Genomic DNA, 23,826 nt, shown 5'->3' on the forward strand with positions numbered 1-23,826 from the left:
ACGAGTTTGTGTTTGAAGTGAGATACTTTAAAATGAAGCTCTGCTTCTGTTGCTGAATGATGAGACACCAACTTGCACAAAAAGTGCATAATTCAGCAACAAAACCAAGCTCCATATAAAAACATCTTGCTTCAATCGCACTGGAGATCGATTTTGCATTTGCCAGTGTGCAAGATTTGCTCCCCCTCTTATTGCGGCACAACTGAACAGCTTTTCCCGATTTGGATAATTGTATTCCCAAAACTTACAGTAACAGAAGCTAATTCTAACTTAAATAGCAGGACACGGCAATAATCCTAACATTTATATCCATATAAGTTAGTGTCAGCACATTCAAACCTGAAGGTGTTTCTTGTCTGGGTTTATGTTCTTAGGAGCTCGGGACCATCTGGAAAATGGATGACACTGAAGCCTTGGTGGCTGACTATGAACCACAGGAGAGCGCAAAATAAGTGGACAGAAAACATACTACCTGTTTGGAATAAAACACTTTTTAATAGAGGACATTAATCATAACATATCAGATTTTCAGCCAGTCCAGACCTGCAACCATCGTGAAAGGGAACACCTCAAAATCTGACCAGTCATTGATCCAGTGTACATTATTAGCTCCCGAGAGATGGGCATCAGTTCTGATAATTCACTTACGCTTTTATTTCTGTTTAGTTTGCATTGAAGCAACATACAAGAACTCAGCATTAAAAAAAATGCTCAGAATAGGATTCCATGGTGGATCCTAAGTCTATGCTGAGTCAGCCTTGCTGTCCCATGACCCATATAATCATGTCAGGCTAGGATCAGCTCCAGAGCAATATCTCCCATTGTCAACAACCTGCTGACATACACTCAGCTCATGGGTAAAGTGCAGCCCTTGGGTTGTAGAAGAGCAGTTGTTAACATCGGATAGTTAGTGTGTTTCTTTTAAAGTAATCACCTAAAATTTAAATAGAAGCAAAATACTGCAGTTGCTAGAAATCTGAAAGAAAAACAGAAAACACTGGATAAACTCAGCAGGTCTGGCAGCATCAGGGGAGAAACACAGTTAATGTTTCAAGTCCCAACAGGTCTTACAGCTAGTCACATGGGCTCAACATTAGCTTTGACAAAGGGTCGTCTGGACTTGAAACGTGAGCTCTTTTCTCTCCTTACAGATGCTGCCAGACCTGCTGAGATTTTCCAGCATTTTCTCTTTGGGTTCAACATTAACTCTGTTTCTCTCTCCCCCCAGATGCTGCCAGACGTGCTGAGTTTAATCAGTATTTTCTGTTTTTATTACCTAAAATTTGAGTTCCAATACTGTAGACTTAATAGAAAATTCTGATCTGATGTTAGTGTGACATTACATTGTGGTTCCTGTCATTGATTTAACAGAATGTCCAAATGTGACACAGCACAGTAGAGGGTGTAACCGATCTCATCAACTTCTTCTTCTGATAAACTGGACAACAGATTCACCTTGTTGTTAAAGTAGGCTGGCAGGCAGCCCACTTCCAAGTAGCCAATGAGCTCCTTGAGTATTTGAAGGACCCGCTCGGCCAGTGCTTCCTCGGTCCAGTCTTTTTCCAGTTGGCTCAGGTGCAGGATAACATTGGTTAGTTGGCTGCCTGTCAGCTTCCTCAGTGGTGCCTGGTCCCTGCAGACAGCTTTCAGCACCTTCAAACAGCAGAATCTGAAGCCCATGTCTGTACTATCCATGGATCGGAGCCTGCTAGTCTCGGCAGCCCAGAAACTCTGCTGCCATACATTTACAAAATTGCCCCTTATTTGTGGCTTGGAGAGGAGTACGATGTCTTCCATTTCAATCATGGGCAGGATATCAATGCACAGAAGTTTCTCCCCGTCATGCTGCACTTTCAATTGAAGGACTTCAACAGAAACCTCTGGTCGAATGATACAATCCAGTAAAGTACTGATCGCCATCCAGTTCATACTCTCCAGCACCATTTTATGGAATACCTCGACGATTAATTTTGGTGACAGGTATCTTCCCACAATAAATTTATCCCAATAACTGACGCCTCGGGGAAAATATTCCATGTTATCCCTCCGTACCATCCACAGATCAGGGACCTTCAATATAGTTTCTTCCCCTGCAACGAGGGTCCACAGGTTATCCTTGAGCAGCAGTGGCAGTATGAGGCAAACATGGTCAGGGGCCACCATTTGGAGGTCGTTGTACAGACTACCACTGAGGTGCATCTCTCCCAGGGGCACACCTGGGTGCTTACTATGAAGAAATTTCTGCAGCTCTGTGCAGATGTTCATTGCACACTGCTTGGCTCTGCTTAGCTCTGCCGGAGGGATGGATCGGTGTGTGTAATAGGCTAGAAGCTTCTCCTGCAGACTGACACAGTGGTCAGTTTTACTGCTGTCAGGTGTCATGCTCTCCAATAAATTATCTTGGCATTTCCCTGGAAAATACAATCATAGTGTTCCTATGACTTAACTGGAACATTAAAAAATGTGAAATTTAAGCTAAGCAAGATGAGGAACATAATTTCTCTGAAACATAAGTTATATGTTCAAAGGTAGGTACAGCACAAGGTTAGATATAGAGTAAATCTCCCTCTAAACTGTCTCATCAAACACTCCGAGGAGGTGCAGTACAAATTAGATAGAGGGTAAAGAACCCTCTAAACTTCCCAAATATTTGGGTTAAACAGATCTGGGAAATGTATTCTCTGCTGTGGAGTGAAATTCCTGGGATCTTGCTGGTTTCAACACGGTTCAGTGCCATTATCCACAAAACGTTTAAACATTCCAAAGTTTTTTGCAATTGATTTGATTTCTAGAGAACAGTTTCAATGCACAATGAGTGGAGAAATAACTGACAGAGTGCAGTCCCTGAGGCTAGGGATGTGATGTGACTGATTTTTTGCCTGGATATATATGGGCACGGATTAGGTTAATTGGCCCAACCAGACTATGCCATGCCAGTGGTGTTTATGGTCCACTCAAGCTTTCTCCCATCTTTGCTCATCAGGTCTACTGTTAGCCTCTGTCTTCACTCATATGCTTGTCTAGCATCCCCTTAAAAAGGTCTAAACTATTCACGTCAACCACTCCGTTTTTACAAGTTCCACATTCTCACCATTCTCTAGATAAAGAAGTTTCTTCTGGATTCCCTGTTGGATTTCTTGGTGAATGTCTTTTTAGCCTCTAGTTACACTCTTCCCAACAGGAAAAAACATTATTTCTATATCCACTTTCAGGTCATCCCTCAGTCTTATTCTTTCAAGAGAGTAATGACCCATCCGACCAATCTTGTATACCCACACATTCCTGGTATTCTTGTAAATCTTCTCTGCAGCCTCTCCAATGCCTACAATCAGAACTCCACAAAATATTCTTCAAGTATGGTCCAACAGCACAACTTTCCTACTTTTCAATTCAATTCCTCTAGAAACCAAGTCTCGAATACGGTTTTTTTCCTGGCCTTGTTAACTTGTGCTGCAGCTCTTAGTGACTGGTGTATTTGTACTTTGTTTCTTTGCACTGCTTAGACTTTGACCTTCCAAATATTGATTATTGCCCCTCCCAATGCAATCTGCAAATTTAGAAATTGTGCTTTTGATGGCAAAGTCCAAATTGTTAATATAAATTGTGAACAATATTGGTCCCAGCACTGATCCTTGTAGCACATGTCCCACCTTCTGTCACTCTCAATAATACCCTTTTACTGAAATCTCAGCTTTCAGTCTTGAAGACAGTTTGCAATTCATTCTGCCATTTGCCCCTGCCCCACATTCTCTGGCCTTATTCATTAGTTTATTATGGGGAACCTTGTAAAATGCCTTTTGAAACTTCAGATCCATTATCTTGTCTATGTTACATCCTCAAAAAATTCAGTGAGATTGATCAAGCAAAATTTTCTCCTTTGAATTCCATGCTGGCTGTTCATTATTGTATTTCTCATTTCTAGATGTGTTCTCCTGTTCTCTCCATTATTTTTCCTGATCCCAATGTTAAGCTCTGCCACTACACTTTTTTTCTAATACATTATTAAATGTGGATTCTTTTAAAATACTTGGATGCAATCCATCTGGACCAGGGTTATTATCCAGATTTTGCTTAGTTTGTTCAATACATTCCTTTTATATTTTAAAAGTGCTAATCTCTTTGCTCTTTTTATCTTTCAGCGTCTCGTCTAACTGTTCCAACTCCCTGGTAGATAAATCATTATTTAATATGCCTGCCATCTCTGGATCATTATCTTGGGTATTATAGTATCTATCCCTTAATAGTCCTATTCCCATGACAGCTTTCCTTTTTTCACTGATATGCATGTAAAATGTTTTATTATTTTGTTTTTAATTTTTTTATCTTTAAGACAGTGATACGTTCTTGATTAATAAGGGGATCAGGGTTTATGGGGAAAAGACTGGAGAATGGGGATGAGAAAAATATCAGCCATGATTGAACAGTGGAGCAGACTCAATGGGCCGAGTGGCCTAATTCTGCTCCTATGCCTTATGTTTCATGATCTTTAACAATTTAATTTCACTGTTCCTCTTTGCCTTCCTAATTATGTTGTTTCTTCTCTCCCAATCTCTTCATATTCTGGTATTATCCACTCCTCTGCTATCTATATGTAAACAGAAGAGGGGTAGGCCATTCAACCAGTCATGTTTGCTTCACCATTCAATATGATCATGGCCGATTGGACACTTTTGATGCCTTTTACAGACGCTATACCCAAAACCCTTTACATCATTGCTAATTAGAAATCTTATCAATTTGTACCGTAACATTCACAGGACTCTGGAGTACAGCATTCAAGATTCACAGCCTTCTGTGTAAAGACATTCCTCCTGATCTCGATTCTAAGTTGCATCCCCCTTATGAAATTTTGACCCCTGGTTCTAGACTCCCCAACCAAGGGAAACATCTTAGCTGCATCTACCCTGTCTATTCATTTAATTATTTTGTAGGTTTCAATGAGATCACCTCATTCTTCAAAATTCCAGTACAGTGAACCTTTGTTTAACTTCCTCTACGGCAATAATATCCTTTGAGTAAGGGGACTGAAACTACACACAATAGTCCAGGTGGGGTCTAACTAATTTTCAATATAATTGAATCAAGACCTTAGTATTACTGTATTCAAAACCTCTTGCTTATCCTCTATCCTTAATGTATGCCTCTTCAGCTTTTATCCAATCTCTTTGCTTGTTTTTTGTTGTCATAGTTATGTCCTCATGGTCAATGTTGTCTAGATACTCCCCTACTTATCTGCTCTGGTTCATTCCCTGTTATTAGATCCAACTATGAATCTTCTCTTTTTTGACTTTTTACTTTGAAAAGCAGAATACTGCAGATGCTGGAAATCCAAAATAAAAATAGTAAATGCTGGAAAAATATTTTTATCTATTAGAAAACAGTCCTGTAAACACAACTCCATTTCTGTCTCCCCCTTGCCTCCCTCTTCTGTCCAATTAAAATCAGGATAGTTGAAATTCCTGATGATGATTAGTGTGTGTTTTTTTTATTCCATTCCCTAATTTGTCTTCCTCCACCTCCTGTCCACCGGAGAATTACAATTTAAGGAATACAGCTTTACCTTGTTCATGATTGGATTTGGTACTCGGTATTCTGTGCAGAGATTCATTAATCTGTATGTTCACCAGTTTTGGGGGTGCATCAATCCAGCTGTATTCTTCTTTTACTGGCTGTTTGACTGGCTTGTCCAGGGAGCTGTCTGGTGGGTCACCGGCCTTGTCAAACATCTGCAAAAACACAGAGGATCTCAAAAAGTTTGCTTTGTTCCATGTAAAAACTCAATCATTAATAATTTGACAGACCTCAAAACTGAACAATTCCAAAGGAGTAAATATAGAGTCTTCAAAAACAGGAACTCTGACTTCACCGTTGTCTATGGTCATCAAGGACACGTGAAGCAGCCCTCCTAATCATCCTATAAAAGAGCGTGAGTGATGCTGAATTCATGTGATCTGAGCCCAACCCCAAAGAGTGATCTACGGCCTATCCACCCCTTTGAAAACATAAATTCGCTACAATTAGAATTGTGTTACTGCTGGGGCTCATTGAATATCTGGACAATAAACCGTGTGTAGGCTCAACACAATCACAATAGCAACAGGTTTAAAGCTTATTAGTGTCACAAGTAGGCTTACATTAACACCAATGAAATTACTGTGAAAATCCCTTAGTCGCCACCTGTTTGGGTACACTGAGGGTGAATTTAGTATGGCCAATGCACCTAACCAGCACGTCTTTTAGACTATGGGAGGAAGCCAGAGCACCCGGAGAAAGCCCACGCAGACACCATGGGGACTCCACATAGTGACCCAAGCCGGGACTTGAACCCAGGTCCCTGGCGCTGTGAGGCAGAAGTGCTAACTGTTGTGCCACAGTGCCACCTGAGATAACCTCAGCCAGTACAGGATTCGAATCCACACTGTGGGCACCGCTCTGCATCACAAACTAGCCATCCAGCCAATTGAGCAAACCGACCGTGCTAGCCCACAGAAGTCCAACTAAAAATGTCAGCGGTACCAACTCACCCGTTTAACGGCCACCGTGGCAATAGCAAGTACAGCTGCCCCTCCAACACCTAGTACCAGCCGGGCATTCGCCAGCAGGAAGTCGATGACATCTCCCAATCCACTGTCTCTCCACTTTCCTTTTCCCTGGGCAATATTGGCCATTCTGAACTCTGATAAAAGTAATTTGGGAAAACATTACAAATAATACATTTTTAATTCTTAAATCATAGTTTTCTTCAGTTCCCTCCCTATTCCAAAAAGCAGTGATGTCTGCTGGCATAAGGTTCCACAAACAAGTTTGGGTGAAAAATGTTGATGGGTTACTTAACTGTGAAAGACATTCAGCAATGCCCAAATCCTGTGGCACCTGGGCAACACATTCCTGCTCATAAAGACACTTAGAACACAGTGAATTATGGAGAAGTGCAGTTACAGTTGGCTTACGGTGAGAGTTGTTCCAAAGGACGACCCTGTGCTCGGTGACAATGCTCAAGGGGCTGCTTTGACATTCACACATTGCACCAGGAATACATGGATAGCAATCAGAAGCAGATGATTTTAGTTTGAATTAAGGGCCTTTACTCCCTCCTGACCCAGCCTCTGGAGGGGATACACAGAAGAATATTCAAAGTATTCAAGCGTTTCAAGTATCTGGGAACACATATAGATCATGAGCTAAGCTTCACAGAGAATATCGACTGTACTTTTAAAAAGGTTAGCCAACATCTGTTTTTAATTAGAAAACTGAAATGGTTTAGAATGAGTCAAGATGTATACAAACGTCTGGTAGAGAACATCCTAACATTCAACATGACAGTCTGATACCGTAATCTAAGCGTGAAATGCAAATATAAGCTGGCCAGAATTGTCAAAACTGCAGGTAAAATCATTGGTAAAGAGCGGACACAGTTTGCTAACCTATTTAACAATGCAGTGAAGAGGAACGGTCAGGCCATCATTGGTGATCCCTCTCATTCTTCTTATCCTCAATTTGAAAGGCTCCCTTTGGGTCAGCGCTTTAGAATACCTATTGTCGGGAAAAATCTTTGTTCCCAGTGCCGTAAGCTTATTAAATAACAATGTAAACTCAACCTACTGTTTTTATTAATTTTATTTATTCAACTGCAGTAAATGCTGTCACGGCACAGTGCAACGTGTTATGATTGTATGGATGTATATTATCCATGAAATATTCATTGTTTTTAAACTGATGACTGTATGGTTATGTAATACTGGAGGTGAAGCCAAAGACAAATTTCCACTTTTGTGTGAACAATAAAGTTCTAATTGGTGGGATACAGAGAAAGGCATGTTTTACTCCCAGATTTTATGTGAACGACTGACAGATCAGGATAGATGACGATCCCGAGCCTTTCCTCTCTTGAAAAGGAGGCTGAGAAAGGATACCATAGAAGTGTTTATAATTATTGAAATTGCGGATACATTAGATCCTTAGAAAGCTTCCCTGCTGAGTAGGTAAGAGAATGTCAGTTTATCAAAAATATCGTACAATACAGAAGCATCCTCTCTTACCACTCCATCGCTGCAAACCAAATCGTTATTGATACCAGTAGCTGCATCCTTGGAAACAAGAGGTACAGATGCCATATTAAAAATAGGAACAGAACCAGTTTGATCATCATCTGATACTTCATTTAACTTTGTCCTGTGCAATGGAGTTGGTTCAGAACAAGTCTACTAGATTGATACCTGGAATGAGCGGATTGTCTTATGAAGGTAGGTTAGAAAGGCTTGTTTTGTTTCCAGTAGAGTTTAGAAGAGTGAGGTGTAACTTGATTGAAGTAAAAAAGGTCCTGAATGGCATTGACAATCATAGAATCCCTACAGTGCAGAAGGAGGCCACTCAGCCCATCAAGCCTGCACCAACAATCCTACCCAGGCCCCATCCCCGCAACTCCACACATTTACTCTGCTAATCCCCTGACACGAAGGGCCAATTTAGCATAGCCAACCTAACCCAGCAAATCTTTGGACTGTGGGAGGAAACTGGAGCACCCAGAAGAGACCCACGCAGGCATGAAGAGAACATGCAAACTCCACATAGACAGTCACCCAAGGCTGGAATTGAACCCAGGTCCCTGGCATTGTGAGGCAGCAGTGCTAGCCACCATGCTGCCCCCAGGTGGACAAGGTGGATGTTGAAGGATGTTTCCGACAGGACAGAGATGAGGAGAATTTTTTTCTCTCAGAGGGCTGTGCGACTTTGGAACTCTCTGCCTTAAAAAGAGTGGAAGCCAGATCACTGAATACTTTTAAGGCAGAGGCAGAGACACTTTTATTGGGCAAGGAAATCAAAGATTATCTGGGATAGATGGGGAATGTGGAACTCAACACAAACAGAAAAGCCATGATCTCATTGAATAGTGGAGCAGGCTCGAGGGGCCACATGGCCTATTTCCACTCCTATTTTGGATGTTGAGACGAATGCCTGTCAATGACACAATTCTCTCTCGACAGCAATAGGCTGTGGGGGTAAAACATTGGCATGTCGGTCAGTGCAACAGGGAGCAATGGGTTGCTCCATGCAGAAGAGGGTCAGGGTTCTGAGCAGCATTACTGCAATCTGCCAAAATAAATCATCCACATAACAGATTACTATGTAAAGTTAAAGCACATGGGATTGCAGGTAATGTCTTGAGATGGACAGAAAGCTGGTTAGCAGATAGAAAGCAAAGAGTTGGCATAAATGGGTCTTTTTCAGATTGGCAGTCAGTGACTAGTGGGGTTCCACAGGAATCTGTGCTAGGATCCCAACTATTCACAATATATATTAATGATTTGGAAGAGGGAACTAAATGTGTTATCTCCAAATTTACAGATGATATACAGTTGGTTGGGAGGGCGAGTTGTGAGGAGGATGCAGAGATGCTTCAGCGTGATTTGGACAAGCTGAGTGTGTGGGCAAATGCATGGCAGATGCAGTATAATGTGGATAAACGTGAGGTAGCAATAATAGGAAGACAGATTATTACTTGAGTGGATGTAAATTGAGAGAGGTAGATACTTAGTGTCCTCATGCATCAGTCGCTGAAAGTAAGCGCGCAGGTACAGCAGACAGTAAAGAAGGCAGATGGTATGTTGGCCTTCATAGTGAGGATTTGAGTGTAGGGATAGGGATGTTTTGTTGCAGTTACATAGAGTGTTGGTGAGGCCACACCTGGAGTATTGTGTGCAGTTTTGGTGTCCTTAACAGAGGAAGGGTATCCTTATTTGAGGAAGGATGTCCTTGCTGTAGAGGGAGTACAACAAAGGTTTACCAGGCCGATTCCTGGAATGGCAGGTCTGTCATATGAGGAGAGACTAACTCGGTTAGGATTATATTCTCTGGAGTTTAGAAGAGCGAGAGGGGATCTCATAATTAATTATAAAATTCTAACAGGATTCGACAGCATAGATTCAGAAAGAATGTTACCAATGGTGGGGAGTCCAGAACTAGGGGTCATAGCTTGAGGATAAAGAGTAAACCTTTTAGAACCGAGGTGAGGAGAAATTTCTTCATCCACAGGGTGGTGAATGTGTAGAATTCACTACCAGAGAAAGTAGTTGGGGCCGAAATGTCTGATTTCAAGAAGAAATTAGATATAGCTCTTGGGGCTAAAGGGGGGAATGGGAGATTAAGATATTGAATTCAATGATCAATCATGATCAAAATAAATAGCGTAGCAGGCTCAAAGGGCCGAATGGCCTACTCCTGCTTCTAGTTTCTAGCCTCTGGACTGCCAACACATAGAGCTAGCTGCTTAACGCATTTTATAAACGAAAACAATAGATCATTCAGAAATAAATGTTGGCATGAAAGCAGAATACTGCAGATGCTGGAGATATGAAGTAAAAGAACACAGAAAGTGCTAGAAAACCTCAGCAGGTCTGGCAGCATTAGTTCCGAAAAGTCTTAGTGGACTCGAAACATTAACTCAGTTTCTCTCTCCACACAGACTCTTGCCAGACCTGTTGAGTTTTCCAGCATTTCTGTTTCTACATTTTAGAAATAAATAGGATCGTGCGGGAAAATAACTCGACAGAGACTGACACACAAAGAAAAATCCCTTCAGTTATTATATTGTAATCTGCAATTTCCAATAAAGATAAATACATTGTCAAAAGCGTCCAAAGTCAATATTCCGACTTCATTTCCGAATTAATCATTCGCGGTAAATCTGAAACTTTTTTTTAAACAAACGAGAATATTCAATAATATAATTAATTCTATAATTTAATTTAAATGTTTTAATAAAAACCTGACTTACATTTTGGGAGGATTAAATGATTGACAGGTTAGCCCAGCCACAAGCACCTGTCAATCATTCGGCAGCCTGCGCTCTCCCGGGCCGGCTCTGGAAATACCTTTTACTGAAGTGGGCACAGCTTGTGGGAGGTTAATGTCGCTGAAAGCTGGATGAAGTAGCTGGGGATCACACTCGCCACCCGGACCGACATTGTCCGCCTCACCCCGCGCCCGAGTCCCCCCCTTCCCGCTCGCTCCATTTCTTCTTGGAAGCGACGCAATCTCCCCCCCCGGCCGGGTCCACACACCGTGACTGACAGCTGGGCTGGCCAATCAACAGCGGTGGCGGAGAGATTACATCACATCCGGAAACCGGAGCACCGCACCTTCCGACCACACTCCCGATTAACAGCGGATTGGACCAATCACAACGCCCGGATATCTGTCAGTGCCCGCCCACACAACGAGGCTGTGCGCCAATAAGGAGCGGAGGAAGGGCGGGGGCTCGTGCTGGTTGGCTGAGGAGCGCGCGATCAACTGTCACTCTCAACATGGCGGCCACCGGGGTTCTGCCGTTCATCAGAGGCGTAGATTTGAGTGGGAATGACTTCAAAGTAAGTCGGTTCAGGTATTCTGAATACAAATGAACTGTAATTAGGTTTACTATCACGGTGTTGTCAGTTGCTTCAGTCAGTGAGTTAGGCTGAAAAGACCCGGAGCCTCGGCTTGGGTGTTGTTCGTCTCGTAATTTAGTATTTATGTCCTGAAACATTTTGACATTCCTTGATGTCTGTACAATATCGGCGAAGTTCCCGATATTATCTATATATAGTTGTCAATTTAACAGCAGCAACGATTTGTATTTACGTAGCTCCTTTAATAATGTAAGAAATGGGAACTGCATTGGGTCATTTGGGTCTTCGTGCCTGCTTCGTCATTCAACAACATTACGCCTGCTCTGCCTCAACTCCACCTTCCTGCACTATCTCCATATCCTTTAATACTCAAAAATCTATACAACTCTGTCTTGAAGAGACTTGGTAACTGACCATCCACAGCTCTCTGGGATAGAGAATTCCAAAGATTCACAACCCTTATATGTCTGCCCCCTTATTCTGAATCAGTGTTAGAATCCTCAACTGGGGATGCATTTTCTCAGCATCTACCCTGCCATGCCCCTTTAAAAATGTTTAGTTTACATCACTTCACAATTTTCTAAACTCCAGGAAATATAAACTTAGGCTACTCTTATCGTCTCACAGGATGATCCTTTATTCCAGGAGCCAGTCTGGTGAACCCCTGTTGTGTGTGCTCTAGGACAAGTATGTCCTTGGGTAAGGAGACCAAAACTAACTGCACTCCCAGTGTGGCCTCTCCAATGTCCTGTGTAATTTTAGTAAGACTTATTTGCTCCAATCCCTTTGTAACAAAAATGACATACCAATTGACTTTCTATTTGCCTGCTGTACCTGTGTTAACTTTCTGTGATACCTGTACAGGAAATCCAGGTTTCCCTAAATGCAAACATTCCCTAGTCTTACAATTCAAAATATGTTCTTTTTAATTTTTCTTACCAAAGTGGAGAAGCACACGCTTATAGTGCCCATATTCTTGCCCAATCAAAAAAGTATCTTTCCTTATGAAGTATCTCTGCATCCTCCTGTCCACTTACTTTTCCACCTAACTGCATTGTCAGCAAACTTGGATGTTACAGTCATCTATGTCTTTAATATAGATCAAGATTGCTGTCAGATCAGCCATGATCATACTAAATGGCAGAGCAGGCTTGAGAGGCTAAATGGCCTACTCCTTGTTTGTATTGTAAATAGCTGATGTAGTAAAAAGCCCCAAGATACTTCACAGGAATGTTATGGAACAAAATTTGACAATGAGCCACATAATGAGAAATTGGAGCAGATGATCAGGTCAAAGAGGTAGATTTTAATGAGTGACTTAAAGATGGGTAGAGAGGTTCAGTGAGGGAATGCCCATGCTTCGTGGCTTGGCAACTGAAAGAATAGCCGCCAATGGTGGAATGATTAAAATCAGAGATGCCAAAGAGGCTGGAAATTGTGGACTGAACGATCTAAGTGAAGTTGTGTAGCTGAAAGAGATTACAGAGATAAAAATGGGTGAGGCTAAGAAACTATTTTCAAACAAAGATGGGAATTTTAAAATCAAGATGTTGCTTAACTGAGAGCCAATGTATGTTAGCAAATATAGGGAGACGAGTGCATGGGATTTCGTGTGAGTTACGACATGGGCAATGGAGCTTTGAATGTCTTTGAATTTGCAAAGGGAAGAATAGGGAAGAATGTGGAAGATTGGCCAGGAATGCATTGGAATACCTAAATCTTCAGATTTAAAAAAAAATGATGAGGGTATCATTAGCAGATGGGCTGAAACATGGTCAAAATTGGGTAATGTTACATTATTATTTAATGTTATATCAGTAGTTTGTGAATCCCCTTTCCTGTCAAGGTTATTAAACTGTTATCTAGATGGTACATCATTCATAACAATAAAAACTTTACATTTTGTATTTCAAAGTTATTAATTTAATTGTCGCTAATTATTTTTACACATAATTTGTTTGTGGAATATTGCCAATGAATAAAATAATTTCTTGTAAAACGAAGCAGTTCTGCCTGATGCCCCCTCAATATTTATATCTCAATCCACATCAGTTAAATTACCTGATTATATATTTCATTGCTGGTTTTGGGACCATACTGTATGCAAAATGGCTGCTGTGTTTCCTACATTACATTGGTGACTTGAGCATCATGTTGACTTGTCATATTTGCTTCGAAAGGGAGTCGTTATGAACTCGTTGATAGCTGACCTGTGGGAGCACTATGTTTGTGGGGGGGAAAAGACTAATTAATGTGCACACTTTTGCAATGGCATGATGCTTAAAATTAAATCTACTCTGATACTTCAATTCTCCACTAGTTTGATTTTTACCCCTAAGTCTGAGATTGATCAGTTTTGTTCCGATCTTTGATATGGAAAATCACAACGGTATTACAATACTAAATTATAAAGATTGTAACATTTAACTTTCAATGTTAAGTACGGAAACAAGATTCTGAACAGCTTACTAGTGCTTCTCTCTCTCCCTGCCTCTTCCCTACCCCAAGTATGTCTTATTCTAGCTTTGTTATTTTTATATGAAAACAGAAAATGTTGGAACACTCAGCACATGAGGTTGTATCTGTGGAGAGAGAAACAATAGTTAATGTTTCAGATCAAAATAGCCTTTCATTAGAGCAGTATTTTGCTTTTCATTGTTTATAATTTTGATATTTTAGAGGTGAAAGCAAGGTCTTTGAGGGTGGGGAGGGGTGCAGGGGAGGACCAGTTTTTAAGTAATCACGACATTGATCTTGACAATTATGCTATTTGTATAAAAATATATGCAATCCTAAAGACTCGCTTCAGACCCCAGAATCCTCCAGCAACTGGCTAGATTAGACATTTGTAGTATTTGGGTGATTAGAGAAGTCAATGTACAAAATTAATTATAAATCTTTGGAACAAACCAAAGTGCTGACAGTGGAACTACAATGTGGTGCACTATTGTTAGTAAGAAGTTTAACAACACCAGGTTAAAGTCCAACAAGTCCAGAACTTTGTGTGTGGAGATTTTCTCAGAGGAGCCTCCGTCACCAGGGGTTTACAATGGGTTTGCCTCACAGCATCAGGGACCCGGGTTCAACCTGTTGGACTTTAACCTGGTGTTGTTAGACTTCTTACTGTGTTTACCCCAGTCCAACGCCGGCATCTCCACATCATGCACTATTGTTGCCAGTGAATCAACAACATGTCAATATAATGGTACAACACTTACCTGCTAAAAGCTAGAACAACAAAATAATATTTCAACATTCCAATATTTAATTGTTTTCTTTGTTATAGAACCATGGAGAGGATACGGTGCAGAAAGAGGCCATTCAGTCCATCATATCTGCACCGGCCAAAAAAGATAAAAAATAAACTAGCCACTCATTTTAATCCAATTTTCCAGTACTTGGTCTGTCATCTTGCAGGTCACAGCACTTCACATGCTGATCCAGGTACCTTTTAAATGAGTTGAGCATTTTACCTTGACTATCAACTGACGCAGTGAATTTCAGATGCTCACCACCCTTTGGGTGAAAAAAGTTTTCCTCATGTCCCCTCTAATTCTTACCTTACCTTAAATCTATGTCCTCTGGTAATTGATCCCTCAGCTAGAGGAAGCAAGTCTTTCCTGTTTAACTATCTAGGCTCTTCATAATTTTGAACACCTCAATTAGTTAACCCCTTAGCAGCCTCTGTTCTAAGGAAAACAACCCTAGCCTATCCAATCTCTTCGCATTGCTGCAATTTTCAAGTCATGGCAATTTTTAAATAAATCTTCTCTGCACTCTCTACAGAGCAATTATGCTCTTTCTGTAATGTGATGACCAGAACTGTACACAAACAGTTCCATCATAACATCCTGCTTTTGAATTCAATACCTTGCCCAATACAGGAAAGCATTCCATATACTTTACTGGCAACCTTGTCCACCTGACCTGCCATCTTCAAGAACCTGTGGACTTGCACTCCAAGGCTTTGTGCCTTCTCAAACCCTCTCAATATTTACCCATTTATTGAACATTCCCTTACTATGCTTGCCCTCCCCAAATGCATTACATCACACTTTTCTGGATTGAATTCTATTTGCTACTTCTCTGCTCACTCAACCAAACCACTGATATCATTCTTGAGCTGACAGCTATCCTCTTCACTATCAACTGGCCAATTTTGTGTAATCTATAAATTTCCCAATCATGCCAACCAAATTTAAGTCTAAATCATTAACACAACACACAGCAAGGGACCCAACACTGAGCCCTGTGAAATATCACTGGAAACTGTTTTCCATTCGCAAAAACATCCATCGACCATTATTATTTGTTTCTTCTGACTGAGCCAATTTTGGGTCCAACTTGTCACCTTCCCCTGTATCCCATGAGATCTCATTTTTCTGATCAGCCTGCCATGTGGGACCTTGTCAAATGCTTTACTGAAATCCACGTAGGCGATATCCACTGCACTACCTTCATCAATTCTTCTTACTAAATAGAATTTTTTGAGGAAGTAAGACACGATCTTATCCTTAATAAAACCACGTTGACTCTCACTGTCCAATCTGTGCCATTGTAAGTAACAGTTTATCCTGTGTCTCAGAATTGTTTCCAATAATTTGTCCACCGTTGAAGTCAGGCTGACTGGCCTATTGTATTCTGGCCTACCCGCCTTACCCTTTTTAAATAATGGTATGATGTTCACAGACCTCCAATCCTCTGGTACCTCACCTGTATCCTGTGAGGATTAAGAAATGATCCTCAGAGCATCCACTGTTTCCTTTCTGGCTTCCTTCAACAATCCATCTTGCCCTGTTAATTTATCCACCTTCAAAGATGCTGGTCCCTCCAATACTTCCTCTTCACTATGCTTATTGTATCTCTTTCTTTGTTGTAATTTTTCAGTTTATCTAACAACGCAAAACTGTTCTTTTAGACAGCATCTTTGAGATTTTTGACACATAATGAACCAGTTACAGTTTTGTCCTTTATGTACAAGCTGTTGAAGCAACAGGTGGTGTTTATTTAAGTTATAATGAAACCTCCTTGAAATCTTTTGATGCCTGACGAAGACCTGTTATAGATCTGTATATTTTAATTGCTAATTCACAGTTCTTTTCCTTTCAAAGGGTGGATATTTTCCAGAACACGTTAAATGTATGACCAGTTTGAGATGGCTGAAGCTGAACCGGACAGGACTCTGCTACTTACCAGAGGAATTAGCTTCTCTTCAGAAACTGGTAAAGCATCAAGTTGTATTTGATTAATGACAATGTGTTCTTTATCAATAGTTTTTCCTTTGGTCACAATCCCAAATAATGTCTGTTTTGAGAGCCAGTGTCAATATTGCTTTTCCATTGATAGGGGCAATGTGAGGAGCAGCGCTGCAATTTCCCACAGAGCCCTGATTCCAATCAGGTCAGAGTATGTGGTTATCAAATGGATAATGCAGACAATCTGAATCATGCATTAAGTTATTCAGTTTTCATTGGATCCTTTCAAGTACTATGTTAAAGCTGGAACAACTTTGTATCCTAATAGTATTCCCTTGACATCTGCTGCCAGAACAGCAGAGGGCAGCTTGGTTAATATCTCACATCTATTTGGGATTACAGGTAAAGGGAAATGATTACAATTAAGTACTAATCTGTGTACTGTTACAATTACTGTTTCATGTTAAACATGCCAGTAAAGGAGGAAAGACTTTGGAATACTGTAGTCATCTTGGATGATCAGGGAGGAAATCAGCCAGGATTTCTGCTTCTCATTATTATCTAGAGACCACTCTGCTGGTAATTATTCCTGTCAGCGAAGGGTCAAGATTGGTGTGATTCTGCTGTTGGTGCCTTATGAGGATATTGTTCCATTTGTAAGGTGTACTGTGCAGAAAATTGTGTTATATTAGTTATTGTGGTCAAAAGTTATAGTTTTATATTTGGACTTGAGAACTTCGAATCTTGTTTAAGATAAATTATGGTGTAGGAGAGAGGCAAGATGGACTTTTAAATGGATTTTTAAAACTGGTCCATCTGTGTCACTGTTAATTTTATGTACACACTACACATTAAAGGAAATGTATAAAATGATTTACTCCACTCTAACTTGAATGCTTTTGGTTTTGTTGTAGGAACACTTGTCAGTAAGTCACAACAGCCTGACAACACTTCATGGGGAGCTGTCTAGCCTGCCATGCTTGCGGGTGAGTAATTAATAAAGCCCAGAATTCTAGAAAGGGCTGTGGGAACTGTAATTGCAACAATTGTACTGCTAATGAGCTGCAAAATCATTAAAACAAACTCAGCACTTTTTTGAGAGGATTATGTCTTAATGGTGGATGTCTCTTCACAGTTCCTTCTCCTGACCTAATTTCCAAACCTCTTTGATGCCTATTCTTTAATCTGCTCAATTTCACAATTTTACCTTGTATTTGATTCTGGGGAATGGCTAAATTGTCATGCCTCATCTTGCCATAAAATTAAAGTTTCAAGGTTCTAAAAATGAGTGGTGTTATTTAAAAAGCATACAGGTCATAACGTTCATGAAAAAACCCAATGTGAAATTCAAATGACTTTCAAAGTAGACTGAATTCTAATATTTGAGACTCCAAACTTTGTGTGCTGACATGATTAGTCATGAAAAACAGTACAATCTAAAATGTTTTCCCACATTATCTGGAATTGAAGTTGTGTGTAATGTACTCTGTGCTCTCTATAGGCCATTGTTGCTCGAGCTAATAATCTGAAGAATTCTGGTGTTCCTGATGACATTTTCCAGTTGGATGATCTCTCTGTCCTGGTATGTTAACTGAAAGGGTTTGTTATAGGCTGGTCATTGTATGCACTTTGGGGGAAACCTGTTGTGGATTAAAGCCATCTGGCATTGAGATTGACCTAACAAAAAAAAATTAAAACCCATAATAGCAGTCAGGAGTGCATTTGAAGTTCTGTGCTTAATTTGCTGAATGTTTGATACATAACCAAAATAGAGAAAACTTTAACACAATGCTGGTGCTCCAATTCTTTCTTGATTTTTTTTTTACTTTTGGCAAATGCGATTGACTATTATTAACAATGGGGTGGGCACAGTAAGAAGTTTCACAACACCAGGTTAAAGTCCAACGGGTTTATTTGGAATCACGAGCTTTCAGAGCACAGGTTCTTCATCAAGTGCGTGGTGTTGAGACTTCTTACTATTATTAACAAATGTGTCAGAAACATTGACTGCTATACAATTTTATATCCTTTCCGATTCCTGAGGATATGATTTTGTAGCAGGTGAAGTGCTCCAATATTTAACCCATGGGTCCCCTCGTGTGAACTGAGACAATGTTAGCAGGCTTTTTAATGGGTCAACGTTAAATTTAGTTAATTTTTTTGTTCCTTTCTCCCTGGATACCTGACCTCTGTTGTAGGGTGAGAGATTGGAAGCTATGATGTTGGTAGGATTCAAATTTACTATGCCATTTCCATGACATAATATTGGGCCTGAGGAGTGAAGGTGGAGAAATAGTTCATGTTTTGCTCATTCTGCACCGACAGCATTCTTAAATAGTTGATGCAGTATTTGTTAAATGGCAATGTGTTAGTGGCAGTGATATGTGCTGTTCTCTATCCCATCACCCCACATTCTCTTTCTTTATCTTGCGATAATTGCTTGAGATGTATGATTTGTGCATAAAAGCACTGGAGGAAGAAAATATGTTCGATGCAAACACACAGTAGACATTGGGTTTTGAGAGAGACTTTTCCCAAATAACTCCTGTTTTAAAATCTGTGTCAACCAAAAATATATTCTTGTGTTTCAGGACCTCAGCTATAATCAGCTGACCGAGATTCCTCGAGAACTGGAGAATGCGAAAAACATGCTTGTGCTTAATTTGAGCCATAACAGGTAAGCAGAGGTCTCATGTATAAATTTGATAAGTTTGTCATGAGAATTAAAAAGAAATGTGCTTTCCTTTATTTGTTAAGTTATGGAATCAGTAAGAACTTGTAGTTATAAAACAAGGGAATGTTGAAAATGCTCAATACGAAGGTCAGAATCTGGAAAAAAAGTAAATTCAATCTAAGGGAATTTTTTGTGAAAAAGCAAACCCTCAGGCTGCGAAATGCATTTTTCATATCCATCAATGTGTGGTTTCTTTGTGCGTATTGTGTTGTATTGAGTCCAGAACTGCAGCAAAGGTCAGAGAGAACATAGGTGTGCTTCCATTCTCCCCTTCTGTGGGATGTTGAGGTTGAGTGACACTTACTGGCTGCTGGTCCTCTGATTTGATTCAGCAAGACAATTGGGGCGATTCTCCCAAAAAGGTTCCAAGTCTGAATTCGCGGGAAAACTGATGTAAATCACGATTGTTTTTTCAGTGGGAGTTCAGACTCTAATCTCCCACACTTTGTGCAATGCAGAGGTCACAATTGTGAATCTTATTAAAAGCGGGGGGTGGGGCCTATTCACGGGCCTGGAGGCTGACAGTTCCGGGCCTCTGCGCATTCACAGTGCTGCCCCCCCCCGACACACTTGTGGCCCCCATGAGCATTTCCACGACTGCCCTGATTGCCAGCCCCCCCAACCCCTCCTCGGCATGGGCACTTTGCTCCTTGGGCAGTGTGAGTGGGCACAGCTGGCACTGCCAGGGTGCCCATGCCTAGGGGGCACCACACACCCACGGCCCGACGCCCTGAGTGCCCCCCCCTTCACCTCAGCGGCGTCGGCCCGCTAGTTCCCCGAAAGTGGGGAACTAGCCTGTACCCCGCTAGAGTGAAATTGTACTGACGAGGTGGGAGATGCTAGTGGGCCCAGAAACTTCGGTCCCGGGCCAGCTAATCACATTTAAATAAGATTAAAAATAGATTCCCGCCGGTTTCCAGCGTGGTCCTGACTGCACCAGATATCTGGCATTGGGGGATGCGAGTGTGTCGGGAATGCATGCGCGAATCCCGCGTTTCAGCCGACATGCGATTTTCCTGGCCTGTCGTGCTAAAAACTTAGTGCGGTGGGATGGGAGAATCGCCCCCAATGTGTGTGTTTAATTCTTTCCTTTTCTATGTTTAACTCCTTACATCCACTCTTCTCAAGATTGAGCATTCACTATGGAGAGCTGAAGATACAAACCTGTGTCATGAATGGGCCAATATAGTAACTGAAACATCAGTTTAACATACTGACAGTTAATAGGTTATCATTAGATTTTTCTTTTGTGTTTGTAAGAGGCTCTTTCTTGCTTATTTTCTTTCTCTTTTTTTTTAATCCTTGCCCAGGAGATGAGATGTTTACTGTCTTGGATTTTGCTCGAGATGTGCTGGCTGCTTGAAATTATAGGCCTGAGTGTAATTCTTTAAGTTTTTCCTCTGCAAACAGCAAGGAAAGATATTAACTCCAGTTCGAGACCAGATAGATCTCATGTAGATACTAACAATAGCATGAGGGCTGGAACCCATCTCACTATGCCATGGTGACATTGCTGGGACATATAACATCCCTGGAATACTTGTCTGTCTTTTCTAGTATTTATTGTATATGGTGCTTTTCCAGCATCTAATGTCCTGTATTTCTTTGCAGTATAGACAACATCCCAAACCAACTGTTTATAAATCTGACCGATCTGCTTTACCTGGACCTGAGTGATAATAGCCTGGAGAGTCTGCCTCCTCAGATGAGGCGTCTGGTTCATCTCCAGACACTGATTTTGAATAACAACCCACTTATGCATGCTCAACTGCGGTAAGGAGCAACTTGCAGGAAATCTCTGCTGCTGCTTAATTGCACAATGTAAAATAATACGAAGTATGTTGAATGATTCAGATGAACTAATGTACCATAGTAGAGTCAAAAACCCTGAATCATTTCAGATACTGTTAGATACTGCGATGAGTGTTTGTGTTTCTAGATAGTGAGTGAAGATCGGCTGAATGTCTCTTATTTGCCTCTTGTATTTTCATTGAATGGCAATCATGTGTGCTACTGAGAAACCTTGAACCAGGAAGATCACTGGTTTGATTTTTCTCTTGAGGAACCATGATGGAATAGTGACTGTTTTGAACTTGTGACCACTTGCTGTACTGCTGCAATTTAGTTATGAAAAGTTGGGTATGGTACACTTTGATTTGAGACCTATGGAGCTAGAAGGCTTTGACTTGATTCCAATAAGCTGTCTAATTCCTTGTACTGCTGTCTTGCAGGCAGCTTCCTGCAATGACTGCTTTACAGACATTGCATCTCCGGAATACTCAACGCACACAGAGCAACCTGCCCACAAGCTTGGAAGGCCTTTCCAATTTGCTAGGTAAGTTGAGCTCTTTGTTACATTGTGTTATTTGTAAGAGTTTCAATAAATCTGTTTTAAAAATAAACTATCTCTTCTCATAAACTACTGCTCTTCTTCACAAAACTTTCCACAGCATTGGCCCCAGCTCTAGCTGTTTTCTATAATTCTTTGTGTCAACCTCTGTCTTATAGTCCTTGAAGTTTGATGTCCACTATACATCCACCTCCTGCCACCCCTATTGCTGCTCCCACTCTCTCTCTGTGCAACAACAGGCACTGCATTTAACATAAGCCATAACTCTCCAATTTGAAGTTATTTTTGTTTTGTGGTCCGGGGTCAGTCTCTTTCCCACTTCAGATGGAATAATGTTGAACTGCTGCTTCTCACTTTTGAGACTGCCCAGTGTATTCTCTTCAGTTGTGGTAAGCCAACCATGTACTACTTCTTGATGGAATCCATGACCATATCTTGCACAATGCTTGTTTGCAATCCTAATGAATGAGCCCAAGTTTACCCAAAAAAACCTCCTTGTCCCTCTCTGTGGCATCTCCCATTTCAACAATATATAACTAGTTGATGAGCTACTCCCTTAAATTTCACACTGTACAGTGACAGTAGTACTCTTGCTTGCAATACAGAGTAGCAATATTGAAACTTGGATTAGACATATCCATTGTTTGTGGCCAGATTATAATATTAGCAGGGGCACTGGTGATGCTCTGCTATCAGAGAGGATGCATAAGATCAGCCCACGATTGACCTTGGTGCCTTGTTTACATTGTAGAGGCAGCTCCAATCCTTCATTTTCTTCCTCTTTTGCCTTTTCTCTATGTTATATGGAGTCACCATAGTGTGACTGGATTAGAGGCATCTCCATACTATAAACTGGATCTTATAATTATCCTTCGAAACATTTAATTGAACATCTACGTTGAATGTGTGTAAATTTGCTGGATGATAAGCTCTTTATATCAAGATGTTAACAAATTTCTTGGTGATTCCCATCACACAACAAAACGTTATTAGTTTGATGACAATAACATCGCTCATGATTCATTCAGATTGTGTAATAACGAGCTTTATGACAGTGGCTGATTTTGGTCTTCGATTTATATAAAATAATGATATGCAAATAATATACCTGGTTCCCAGACTCTGACTACCTCCAAAAATGCTCCCTGAAGTCAGAGAACGAGACAAATTGTGGTGACCACTTCTAGTCATCCAGGTCTTCTGAGCAAATACATTTCTTCTGAGCCTTGAATACTCTGAAGTTAAAGGAAATCCAGTTTTCACATCTGAAGAAGAGTCATATGGACTCGAGGTTAACTCTGTTTCTCTCTCCACAAATACTGTCATGCCTGCTGAGTTTTTCCAGCATTTTCTGTTTTCAATTTCAGATTTCCTACATCTGCAGTATTTTGCTTTTATTTTAGGGTTTAATACTAAAGCTTGGCCTGTGCTTATGTAATAGGTAGATATGTAATTTGTAGATTGCACGTTCAGCTGAGGCTACATTTGTACTTGTTTACCCAGTTTATAATTTTTTTCAGCCTTTGTGTCTGTGGTACAAGCTTTGTTTCTATTACAATATGTACTTGAGCCAAGTATTTATTGTGTTCCCTAGTCCTGGATGTTTTTGTTCTCTGCCCTGGTGTTTCCAAATACGCCTTTATATATATTGAGATGTGATTAAGATTTTACTTTCTCTCATTTGCTGTACCACTACAAATGTTAAAAAGGAAGAAATGTTATTACTAAAATACATTATGCTAATTTATTGTATGATTTTAAATCATTAAGTCATTATAACTTCATTACCTATTTTTGCTGGAACTATAAATACCTACCTGTCTATCTACTCTCTGAACCATATATATTCCAGTAGCACGGTGGCACAGTGGTTAACACTGCTGCCTCTCAATGCCAGGGATCCAGGTTCAATTCCGACCTCGGTCACTGTGTGGAGTTTGCACATTCTCCCTGCGCCTGCGTGGGTTTCCTCCGGGTGTTCTGGTTTCTTCCCACAGTCCAAAAATGTGCAGGATAGGTTGATTGGCCATGCTAAATTGACCCTAGTGTCAGGGGGATTAGCAGGGTAAATGTGTGGGGTTACGGGAATGGGGCCTGGGTGGGATTGCGGTCAGTGCAGACTCGGTGGGCCGAATGGCCTCCTTCTGTACTGTAGGGATT

General features: G+C 40.8%; 2 protein-coding genes across 7 annotated transcripts in view; one reads left to right on the forward strand and one right to left on the reverse strand.

Moving 5' to 3' along the window:
* Nucleotides 1-469: 469 nt before the first annotated feature.
* Nucleotides 470-11,175, reverse strand: LOC144510672 (mitochondrial dynamics protein MIEF1-like). Of its 6 annotated transcripts, XR_013500671.1 has the most exons (6): nt 10,775-11,083; nt 8,040-8,087; nt 6,525-6,676; nt 5,561-5,726; nt 1,182-2,411; nt 470-1,016 (listed from the first exon to the last, which is right to left on the reverse strand). XR_013500671.1 is itself a non-coding variant. In XM_078240373.1 (5 exons), exons 3-5 carry the CDS (start codon nt 6,666-6,668, stop codon nt 1,357-1,359), a joined length of 1,365 nt encoding a protein of 454 aa, XP_078096499.1. In that variant the 5' UTR covers nt 6,669-6,676; nt 8,040-8,087; nt 10,775-11,083; the 3' UTR covers nt 470-1,356. The 6 variants fall into 6 exon arrangements, 3 of the variants coding, with proteins under 3 accessions (XP_078096499.1, XP_078096498.1, XP_078096497.1); XR_013500670.1 differs by lacking the exon at nt 8,040-8,087 and having other exon boundaries at nt 10,775-11,175; XR_013500669.1 differs by lacking the exons at nt 8,040-8,087; nt 10,775-11,083 and adding an exon at nt 6,951-7,101.
* Nucleotides 11,176-11,270: 95 nt separating this feature from the next.
* Nucleotides 11,271-23,826, forward strand: part of flii (FLII actin remodeling protein) — a 69,492-nt gene continuing 56,936 nt past the window's right edge. The window contains exons 1-7 of the mRNA XM_078240381.1: nt 11,271-11,366; nt 16,499-16,609; nt 17,497-17,568; nt 18,084-18,164; nt 19,174-19,259; nt 20,928-21,089; nt 21,548-21,651. Coding sequence (XP_078096507.1) covers nt 11,304-11,366; nt 16,499-16,609; nt 17,497-17,568; nt 18,084-18,164; nt 19,174-19,259; nt 20,928-21,089; nt 21,548-21,651 — 679 coding nt within the window. The 5' untranslated portion in view covers nt 11,271-11,303. The remainder of the gene's footprint in view (nt 11,367-16,498; nt 16,610-17,496; nt 17,569-18,083; nt 18,165-19,173; nt 19,260-20,927; nt 21,090-21,547; nt 21,652-23,826) is intronic.

Source organism: Mustelus asterias, chromosome 23 (genome assembly GCF_964213995.1).
Source record: "Mustelus asterias chromosome 23, sMusAst1.hap1.1, whole genome shotgun sequence".
NCBI lineage: Eukaryota > Metazoa > Chordata > Chondrichthyes > Carcharhiniformes > Triakidae > Mustelus > Mustelus asterias.

What these genes read in the sequence shown, in the direction of transcription:
- LOC144510672 (XM_078240371.1), bottom strand. Translation starts at nt 7,023, where the DNA reads ATGTGTGAATGTCAAAGCAGCCCCTTGAGCATTGTCACCGAGCACAGG. An exon ending in CCTTTGGAACAACTCTCACC is followed by an intron (nt 6,677 to 6,950) that starts GTAAGCCAACTG and finishes TACTTTTATCAG; the next exon opens with AGTTCAGAATGGCCAATATT. An exon ending in CAAATCCAATCATGAACAAG is followed by an intron (nt 2,412 to 5,560) that starts GTAAAGCTGTAT and finishes TGTATTTTCCAG; the next exon opens with GGAAATGCCAAGATAATTTA.